Source organism: Haplochromis burtoni, unplaced genomic scaffold (genome assembly GCF_018398535.1).
Source record: "Haplochromis burtoni strain Fernald_Lab_line unplaced genomic scaffold, NCSU_Asbu1 Contig_442, whole genome shotgun sequence".
Taxonomy (NCBI): domain Eukaryota; kingdom Metazoa; phylum Chordata; class Actinopteri; order Cichliformes; family Cichlidae; genus Haplochromis; species Haplochromis burtoni.
In genome coordinates this window covers 259,525-268,778 of record NW_024582803.1, presented here as the reverse complement: position 1 = coordinate 268,778, position 9,254 = coordinate 259,525, and the positions used below count along the sequence as shown (strand labels likewise).

Genomic DNA, 9,254 nt, shown 5'->3' with positions numbered 1-9,254 from the left:
GTCTGTGATCATCTGTTAAAGCAACCGACTCTGGTTGTGAAACAATAATCACAATAACTGATGATTTAATTTATTTTTTACCCAAAAACAAAGAAAAAAATCATTTTTATGAGGTTTTTATCAGATTTAAATTTGAAATGGAATAAAAAATGTGTCAAAATGTTTGAATTAAGTTTTAATAAAAAGTGGGGGAAAATCCACTTCATATTAATTAAGTATCAATCAAAGCAGATGGGGACATTTTTGACCCCTGAGGACCACAGGTGTGTGAAAATCGGGAGGACATTATGAGGGTTAATAAATGTGTCCAAAGTGGGATGGAGCAGCTCTCATAATCCTATCAATTCTGGCTCTCCCGTTGCAGAGTTGTGAGCTTCTCCATGATTTTATCCAGACTGTGTTCAGTTAACAGAGTGAGTGCTCGTGGGATTTTGAGCAGCTGTAACAGGTTTTCATTATTCGTCGATATGCCAGGGCCGAGCAGCTCCAATCAGCAGGAAGCCCGTTATCACAGCCCCGAACAGGTCGATGTCTTCAATGTCCTCCTCTGAGAGTGTTGGCAGGCACACGATGCGCCGGTGTCGTGCCAATCCGGCAGCGCACGTTCCTGCAGAAGGATCGGGCTCCCAGCGCCCAGGTTTCTCATCGAGAGGGTGTCAGTAGTGTTTAGAGACCAGTTGATCAAATCCATAATTCCTTGTTATTCTTAGAGAACACGCGGAGAGCGTCTCCGAGATGAGACGAAGATAAGGGAGAGGAGACCGGAGAAGATGCGACCGCCTCCGCCGAGAGCCAGGAGAGAAGATTAGAAAAACAAAATTAAGTTAATTCTCACCGTCGTGTGCATGAAACCGAGACGGAAGTACGCCGTGAGATTTATAGTCTGATGCAGCAAGACGCACAGAGAAACGAGCGCCAGCGTGTTTATGTTACTGCGAGGAAGCAAACACGTTCACGGAGAGCATCTCTGCGAGTGCTCGTGTCCGTAGATTACTGTTGAAGCTGTTCGTCATCAAACATGTTTCACCGACCCTCAATCGTTTCTGTTCTCACATTTCAGTGGAGTCGGCGGACGTTTCGGCGCTCGGCAGCAGGCTGAGTGAGGCTGAACGCCGCTTGGATGAGCTGCACACACAAACCTCAGGTGAGTCGGTCCACAGGTGTGAGTTACCTGCAGCAGCTGCAGCTGACCTCAGAGCTCACCTTTCCAGATGTTCACCAACCTGTTTGTTTCATCGGTGTTGGCTGGATCCAGATGTTGTGTCCAATGATCAGATCTGTCTGCTGTAACACGATAAACTGCATCCGTGTCGACTGGAGAGCGTGTCCCTCAGACAGCTGCTGAAGACGTGTGAAGGACGCGCTCCAGTCCTGTGTTCATAAACGAGCTCTGATCCAGTAAAGGTGAAGAGTTTCTGCATAACTGGGATCGTCTCCTCTCCTCTCAGCTGTCACAGCCTCGTGGGAAGAAAACCTGTCGGCTGTGAAGAGTCAGGTGCAGCAGCTGGAGCTGACCGGCACAGGCAAGTCAGGTGATCTGAGGGTGCAACATGTGACAGCATGCAGCTGCTCTCAGTTTACCTGTGATGTGTTTCCTGTGCTGTTTCCAGCTCAGACCGACTCAGTGAAGCAGCTGCAGCTTAAACTAAACGCTTACCTGTGATGTGTTTCCTGTGCTGTTTCCAGCTCAGACCGACTCAGTGAAGCAGCTGCAGCTTAAACTAAACTCCACAGAGCATCAGATCCACGAGCTGCAGACTGAAACATCAGGTAAGTGAATGAAATCTCCGGTGAAAGGAAGCGTATGTGTGTGAGGGCCCTTTGTTTGTCTACTGTTCACGTTTCAGATCAACGCTCCAAACTGACGAAGCTGCAGACAAACGTGAGCGCGAGCCTTCAGGGCGACCTGAACACAGGTACAGCTGTCAGAGAGCACGCAGTGAGAATCGCTCTGAGCACGCTCACAGCTGCTGTTTCTGTTTAGAGATGTTCACCAGGCTGAGAGACAAACAGCTGGAACAGCTGCTGTCTGAGCACACAGGTAACACACTCTGACTTTGACTTCATCCTGAACCGAGCTGGTTCTCAGAGGAACTCTTCATGGCTCCGTCACACTACAGTAAAAAAGGCGGAACTCTTTTGTGTCTGGGAACATTTGGTGCTGCCCACGTCGCATTCACTAAGTGGCTGTAAACTCGTCAGCCTGAGGACGAGTGCTCCGCCTCGGTGCGAGCACTTTGCCTCACAAGGTGACTGCACAGGGCGGAGCCAGCAACCGTGATTTGACTGACACAGTCATCATCACACTGGTGAAGGTTATTTCCAGTTCATCTCAGTCTGCTGAATATTGCAACTCTTAGCGCTTCTTGATGCACCAAGATGGCAGCTGACTGCGAGCGGTCGCATATTTGAAGCATTTCAAAGGAAACGAGATCCCAAGTTCATCTCACATGGCCGCAGTACGGCAAACACCGTTTCCTGCCTGGTCTGGTGATATCGTCTTATTCATATTCATCCAACATCTGACTTTGTGTACTGACGAAAACTGTAGTTTATCCTCACATTTAGATTTAGCTGTTCGAACTTCACTGTAGGATTTGTGTTTGCATAGATAAAGCGTGTGTGCGTCAGCATGATCTGGTGAAAGCTGCGTGGCCTGACCATGTTTCACTCTGTTACCTGCTGGGGTGCAGAAGGACGAAGCGTCCTCCTGGAACAGTAAAGTCTGCCCAGAAACAGCCCGGCTGGGCGCTGTAACTGAAAAGATACAGAGAGTTTGTGCGATGCTATTAAAGGGACGCTGCAACGCTCAGAAGAGGGTACTTCAGACACACACTCAGACACACACACTGGTTCAACACAAACTCAGCAACGTAGCTGTGCGGAGCTCAGACCTACACTGGCGCCACCAAACAGCCACAACATAGAAGAGCCACCTCCACGGGACAAGACATGGCAGTCCATCTGCATCTAAAGGTCAAAGGTCACTCTTTTGAGGATGCCAATGTTCACATGTTGGACAGAGAAGACAGACGGTTTGAAAGAGGAGTGAAAGAAGCATCTGTGTTCACTGTGAACAACAGTCTTTGAACGCAGGGCGGGGCTTACGACACCATCTGTCTGCCATCTATAATCCAGTCTGAGATCCTTCCCAGACGCCTTAACGCCCACTCACATCCTCACCTCAGGAAATCACATGATAGGGTGGGGCCAGGTCTCATCCTGGCTGATTGGGACCCACACCTGTTTTCACACCTTGGTTTGTGTGATTAGGTAGAGGATCAATAGTTGGTCCACGACCCTCTCGGGGACTCTCCACCATTTGACCCTAGGACTGAAGAAGCTTTTTGGATGAAACGTCTTCAATCAACTTGAAGTCCAGACGCTTCTGTTTCAGAGCTGCTTCGATCACACTGATCAACAACGATTTTGAACAAGTTGCTATTTGGATGAGTTTAGTTTAATGGGATACTTTAGTCATGTGTGCCCACCTTTGATTGTAAACTTTCATACAGCCAGAGCAGAGAGAAACATTCAGTCATGTAAGGATCTAACAAGGTTCCCTGAAGAACCATCAACCGTGTTTACTTTACTTTGCAGAGATTATGAACCAACTGAGAGATGGTGAGAAACGGCTGGAACAGCTGAAGGCTGAGCACACAGGTAACACACGAAGCTTTCAGACTGGCATGTTGTACAAATGCTCATGCGATACATGAACATTACATCCACACAAACAGAGTGAAGTGTTGCAACTTTATGTAGCAAACACTGAACTTTGAAGCTGAAACTGAAGAAAATTTTAATGCTTCCCTGGAAGCTTCAACAGTTTCAGTAATGATTTATTTTGAAAATCCTCTGATTTACCGTCGGTGTAAACAGTGAGTTTGGACGCTGACAGAATGATGAGATAAAACAAACGGCTCCTCCTCCCAGTGCTTTGATTGGTCGACAATGACAAAAATGATTGTGTGGTGTTGACGATTCAGACTGAGATGAAAACTGAGCATGTTGATCACTCTGTGGACACGTACGTGCTGGTGATTGTTGCAGCATCTGTCTCCGTTTCAGTTTAACAACATTCAGGCCAGACACACTCGGGATCATCTTCCAGGACAGAGATTGGAGTGTCGTCTGCGTCTAAACAGAGACTAACCTGTCATTCACACTCGATGTGTCGCTGTCAGACCTGTGATGTGTTTCCTGTGCTGTTTCCAGCTCAGACCGACTCAGTGAAGCAGCTGCAGCTTAAACTAAACTCCACAGAGCATCAGATCCACGAGCTGCAGACTGAAACATCAGGTAAGTGAATGAAATCTCCGGTGAAAGGAAGCGTATGTGTGTGAGGGCCCTTTGTTTGTCTACTGTTCACGTTTCAGATCAACGCTCCAAACTGACGAAGCTGCAGACAAACGTGAGCGCGAGCCTTCAGGGCGACCTGAACACAGGTACAGCTGTCAGAGAGCACGCAGTGAGAATCGCTCTGAGCACGCTCACAGCTGCTGTTTCTGTTTAGAGATGTTCACCAGGCTGAGACGTGGAGACAAACAGCTGGAGCAGCTGCTGTCTGAGCACACAGGTAACACATGAAGGTTAACGTCACACCTTTGTACCAACTGTAGACATTTTAAAGCAAAGTGGAAACTGAGAACCTGTTTAGAAATTCTGTGTGAACGATGACAAAGTGGTTTGTTGTGCAGCCGTGGATGTCAGATTGAGATCCTCTGAGACACAGCTGGAACAGCTGGACACTCGTGCTGCAGGTACCGTCATCAGCTCCTACCTGAGGTTTCAAGAGTCGCTCATTAAAGCTCTCAGTCAGACATGAAGTGACACTGAGGTGACGCGTAGCACCCTACACACCACTGTTTATTGTTGCTGTTGCTCAGCTTGCAGAGCAGATGTTTACAGCTGAAGACGCAGATGAAGGTCGGGGTCTCGTTTGTTCTGCAGGTCATTAAAATAAAAACTGTTTTCAGGCCGTGACATCGAGCTGTTGGCCACGAAGCTCAGACTGAACGTCACCGAGCGGCAGGTGGACGAGCTGACGACACAAAACACAGGTGACCTCTGTTACGTTGCCGGACTGTCGGGAGGTCTGATGGCGTTTATCCGAGTTCACAGTGTCACGCTCTGTTTTCAGTGCGAGCCGCTGAGCTGGAGTCTGTTTCGGACCGACTGACGGCGGCACAGAGACGCGCTGATGGTAACGAACGACCTCGAAGCTTTCTGCGTCCGATTAACTTGAATCACATCTGAATGTTTTCTCTCAGAGCTGCAGGTCAGGCTGAACCAGCTGAGCGCCTCGTCCGAGGAAGCAGGTCAGCCACGCCTGCGGCACTTTAAATGTCCTCACCAGCCAGCTGTGGGTTAAACATCACATCTGTCTCTTCTAGGTGAGCTCAGGGTGGCGTTTTCAGCCGGTCTGACCGATTCGGGGTCAGTGGGACCGTTTGATGAAGAAACAACTCTGATCTTCTCCAAAATCATCACCAACGTCGGCGAAGCCTACAACCAGACAGCAGGTAGAGCGTGCCGCCCACATGACGCTGAAATATTCAGCTCCACGTAACATATGTTTGACTGCAGAATTATATTAATATTGTCAAAGGTGGAGGGGGTGGAGCTCCTCCCTGAGGTGCTTGTCTGATTAACACCTGTGCTGGTCCTCAGGTGTTTTCACGGCTCCTGTCAGCGGACTGTACGTCTTCAGCTTCACGGCTGCAGATTACCTGAAAGGCTACATGGGCCTGTACCTGTACAAGAACGACAAGCCGATCGTCTTCAGCCTCGACCTGAACGACCACGGCGGCTACGCCTCCACGAGCAATGCCGTGTGTCTGCAGCTAGAGGAGGGCGACCGGGTGCACCTCGGCCTGCCGGCCAGCTACCGCCTCTATGACGACTCGCGAAACTTCAGCGTGTTCTCCGGCTTCCTGCTGTTCCACCTGTGATGGCGACGTCCTGGGATGCACCCAGATTATCCAACCTTTGTACGGCAGAGCAAACAGGAAGTGGGATGAAAGAGGCCACGCCCTTAATAACGCAAACTTTACTCTTTACTCTTTAATATAACGTAAAGCGGAGGAAATGATCCTGTAAACAGGTTTAACGAGTCTCACTGCTGCTGTTTCTGCTCCAGTGATCATTTCATGGAAAAGTCTCAGGAGGAGCGTGACTTTAGCCCCGCCCCTGTGAATGTAGCAGTCAGTGAAATAGCGTTCTCGTCTATCGATCAATAAAGTTTTAACAGACCTGCTGATTCTTGTTTGTTCTGCAGTAAAGTCGGAGATCACAGCGAGTCTGAAACTTTTATTAAACGTGACAAAAAAACATGAAAACGTTTCAAACTACAAATTTATCCCCACAAACACCCGAAGACATCAAAATGCACGACCGCGGTAAAAGCAGGGCCGGTCGGCGTGAGGCGAGGGGGCGGAGTCAGTAGTGTAACAGCTCATCATCACAATAAATACAAAGTCGTAGCATCAGATCACAAAGTGTGGTATTGCTCAGTCTAACGGCGATCAATAATCCGATCGCTCCTTCAGACTGACGGCCGCTGGGAAGTTTGAGGAAAGAGAAATGTCTTTGATAAAGACGAAGAAGATCATTGCATCAGTTTAAAAACAAAATGGCTTCAGATCCTTCCGGAGGGGGGCGGGGTTAGAGGGACGGGGCTCAGGTGCTGCTGTTGATCCTCCTGTGAACCGCCTGCAGGAGTAGCAGCGAGTACTCCTCCAGAAGCGCCGCCGTCTTCACCTCCCCCACACCTCCCAGCCCCCCCTCCGCTGCCAGCATGCCGAGCGGCAGGGCGTCGAGCTCCGCCTTCATCGCCTGGAAGGCCTCTGATAGGACGCGGGACATCTGGTGCTGGTCGAGGGCGGACTCATCTGAGGAGGAGCCACTCACCTGGAAGAAGAGGAGGAGAGGTGAATACTGCTGTGACCATCAAACATAGATGGTAAGGTGGGCGGAGTCTGTTACTCACTCTCCTGTACAGGTGCGTTGCTTTCTTAAAGCAGCTCTGCAGCTCATTGGTCAGAGCCCTGCAGCTCTCCACACTGATTGGCTCGTCTGCATAAAGAGAAAGCAGCAGGTGAGGTCACTCGAGCGTCGTTTTATTTATTTAAAAACAGACTGTAAACAATGATGCGATGAAAGCAGAGACGACAGAAACGTCTCACCCGTCACACAGGAGAGGAAGGGTGAGGAGGAGGAGGAGCCAAAGAGATGACAGGATGAAGGGATGAAGAGGAGGAGGGTTAGAGTCCAAACCTGCGTCGTCCATCTGCCCGGCGCCGCCGTCTGTAGGAGGCCCCGCTTCTTGTCGTGCGGGAGTCAGGGGGGAGATGGATACCGGAGGAGGCTGCGAGGAGGATGAGGACGCCGTTGAGAAAGGGGGGAGGGAGGGTTTGTCAGGAAGCGGCCTGCTGCTACTGGAGACGCGAGCCTGGAGACAGCGGGTGGGTGGGGGCATCTGGTTACCATGGTTCCCCAGAAACGAGGAGCAAGACGAAGAGACGACAACTGGGACCACAGCTGCGTGAGGGGGCGTGGCCAGAGTAACAGAGGGAACCACGGCGACAACAGGAGGTGGAGTCTCTTTGATTTGAGATGGAGTCGGTGATGTCACTGCCAGGTCGTCAGTGGGTTCGGGGACGTTAAGGCCATCGCCCATGGAGATAGAGCGGGACATCTTAGCCATGGAGCTGGCGGTGGGGCTCATGTAGGAGCGCGGCCCCGATGCAGTCAGGGAGGATGACGAAGACTTCCTCGGAGTGGTGGCGGCCAGAGCGGCAGCAGTTTCCTGTGATGGGGACCTTGGGGAGGCAGGGCTTGGTCTCTGAAGGGGAGGTGCCGTAGATGGGGGGCGTCCGGGGGTGCTGGGAAGGGTGACGGGACGCTCAGGGAGAAGGAGCAGCTGAGGGGGCACCTCCTCTCTGAAGGGACGAGAGATCATCTGGGAGATGGCGGAGTCACCTGATGATGAGAGAGACAGGAAGTGATGTAATTAGGTCCAACAAAACATGTAAACTCAGAGTAACACTGAGACCGTTTCCCCCCGTGGCCCTCCGTGTTTTTAATCTCCAGTGTGTGAACTGACTCTAACGAATAGTCGAGACCTTCTCTGATTGGTTCAACAGTCTGCGGAGTAGCTAACGAGTTGGAGTGACAACACAGAAACTCTGACATCACACAGCAAGCTAACGTTAGCTAACACTAGCCATAAGCCAGCCCGTTTAGAGTAAAAGATCCTGCAGACTGAAATGTTGCTGATATACAAATATTTCAAAACTTGAGTCGGAGGAAATAGTGTGAAACAAGCTGTGAGCCATCTTTGCAGTAACATCTTATCCTGAGAGCTGGAACTGGACACTTTCAAATTCATCAGGTAACGTCATGAACTGCCACCAAATTTATGCAGTGTGTTAAATTCTTGCCAGCTAACGTGAGCTGCTTGTTAACGCATAAAGCAGGGGTGTCAAATTCAATCGCACAGGGGGCCAAAACTCAAGGCCCACTTCAGGTCGCGGGCCAAAGAAGATAAACATTTATTGAACACTAAAACAATGTTTTTTAAACATAAATGTGAATAAAAACAGACAGGAATATTATTACAGATTAAATAAATTTAAAAAAATAAACTTTAACTTTAAATATTTTGCTCTTCATAAAAATATATCCTGTCAAAATTATGCAAGTTAGAAATATGAACATGCTGCCAAAACCCTAGAAAAAATAAATGAGAGCAAACACAAGGTTGGAGCCGCATGCAGACGGAGCTGGGCATGGTGCTGCAGGAGTGGAGCTAATAAACTGTGCGGGACATTCAGTGTCGTACTTTCCTTGAGTGCATCATTACACTGCAGCTGCATCTGAATCTGCACAGGTGCAGCTCAGCAAAGTGCGCTGAATTGGTTCAACATTACTGCAACAGGGAAAGTGAGGCAGGTTGCACTGGTGCATTTGTGACAGCTTCACTTTGTTATTTTGCTCTGGTGACAAATGTCTGCTGAAATGTCAGATTCTTCTTTAGCTCTTCTACTTCCTGTAGTTTCTGCGTTTAGGTTTTTCAGCTTATCCTGACGTCAAAGGAGCTTGGAAAGAAAAGTGTCTGGACTTCTTTGATTTGCTTGAAGACGTTTCACCTCTCATCCGAGAAGCTTCTTCAGTTCTAAGGTTCACAAGCGCATGGCACAACACAGAAGACCCACCTCCACAGGACAAGACTCAGCAGTCCATCTGCATCT

The 9,254-nt window shown here is 49.4% G+C and overlaps 2 protein-coding genes across 12 annotated transcripts in view; one reads left to right on the top strand and one right to left on the bottom strand.

The window, feature by feature from the left end:
* LOC102313436 (restin homolog) overlaps positions 1 to 6,181 on the top strand; it is a 22,728-nt gene extending 16,547 nt beyond the window's left edge. The window contains exons 7-20 of one of the 5 annotated variants that reach the window (XM_042213438.1): positions 1,061 to 1,144; positions 1,449 to 1,523; positions 1,687 to 1,770; positions 1,848 to 1,916; positions 3,601 to 3,663; positions 4,219 to 4,302; positions 4,380 to 4,448; positions 4,517 to 4,579; positions 4,701 to 4,763; positions 4,980 to 5,063; positions 5,144 to 5,206; positions 5,274 to 5,321; positions 5,397 to 5,525; positions 5,674 to 6,181. In XM_042213438.1, the coding sequence (XP_042069372.1) occupies positions 1,061 to 1,144; positions 1,449 to 1,523; positions 1,687 to 1,770; positions 1,848 to 1,916; positions 3,601 to 3,663; positions 4,219 to 4,302; positions 4,380 to 4,448; positions 4,517 to 4,579; positions 4,701 to 4,763; positions 4,980 to 5,063; positions 5,144 to 5,206; positions 5,274 to 5,321; positions 5,397 to 5,525; positions 5,674 to 5,954 (1,259 nt within the window). In that variant the 3' untranslated portion in view covers positions 5,955 to 6,181. The remainder of the gene's footprint in view (positions 1 to 1,060; positions 1,145 to 1,448; positions 1,524 to 1,686; positions 1,771 to 1,847; positions 1,917 to 3,600; positions 3,664 to 4,218; positions 4,303 to 4,379; positions 4,449 to 4,516; positions 4,580 to 4,700; positions 4,764 to 4,979; positions 5,064 to 5,143; positions 5,207 to 5,273; positions 5,322 to 5,396; positions 5,526 to 5,673) is intronic. The other 4 variants (XM_042213440.1, XM_042213439.1, XM_042213441.1 and 1 more) reach the window with 4 other exon arrangements.
* A 116-nt stretch (positions 6,182 to 6,297) lies between these two features.
* The window catches only part of mapkbp1 (mitogen-activated protein kinase binding protein 1), a 32,793-nt gene continuing 29,836 nt past the window's right edge, over positions 6,298 to 9,254 (bottom strand). For 6 of the 7 annotated variants that reach the window (XM_042213435.1, XM_005947484.3, XM_042213433.1 and 3 more), the window contains 3 exons: positions 7,279 to 7,983; positions 6,992 to 7,077; positions 6,298 to 6,912 (listed from right to left, as the gene is read on the bottom strand). In XM_042213435.1, coding sequence (XP_042069369.1) covers positions 6,682 to 6,912; positions 6,992 to 7,077; positions 7,279 to 7,983 — 1,022 coding nt within the window. In that variant the 3' untranslated portion in view covers positions 6,298 to 6,681. Of the gene's footprint in view, positions 6,913 to 6,991; positions 7,078 to 7,187; positions 7,984 to 9,254 lie in introns of all 7 variants that reach the window. The other variant, XM_042213436.1, reaches the window with a different exon arrangement.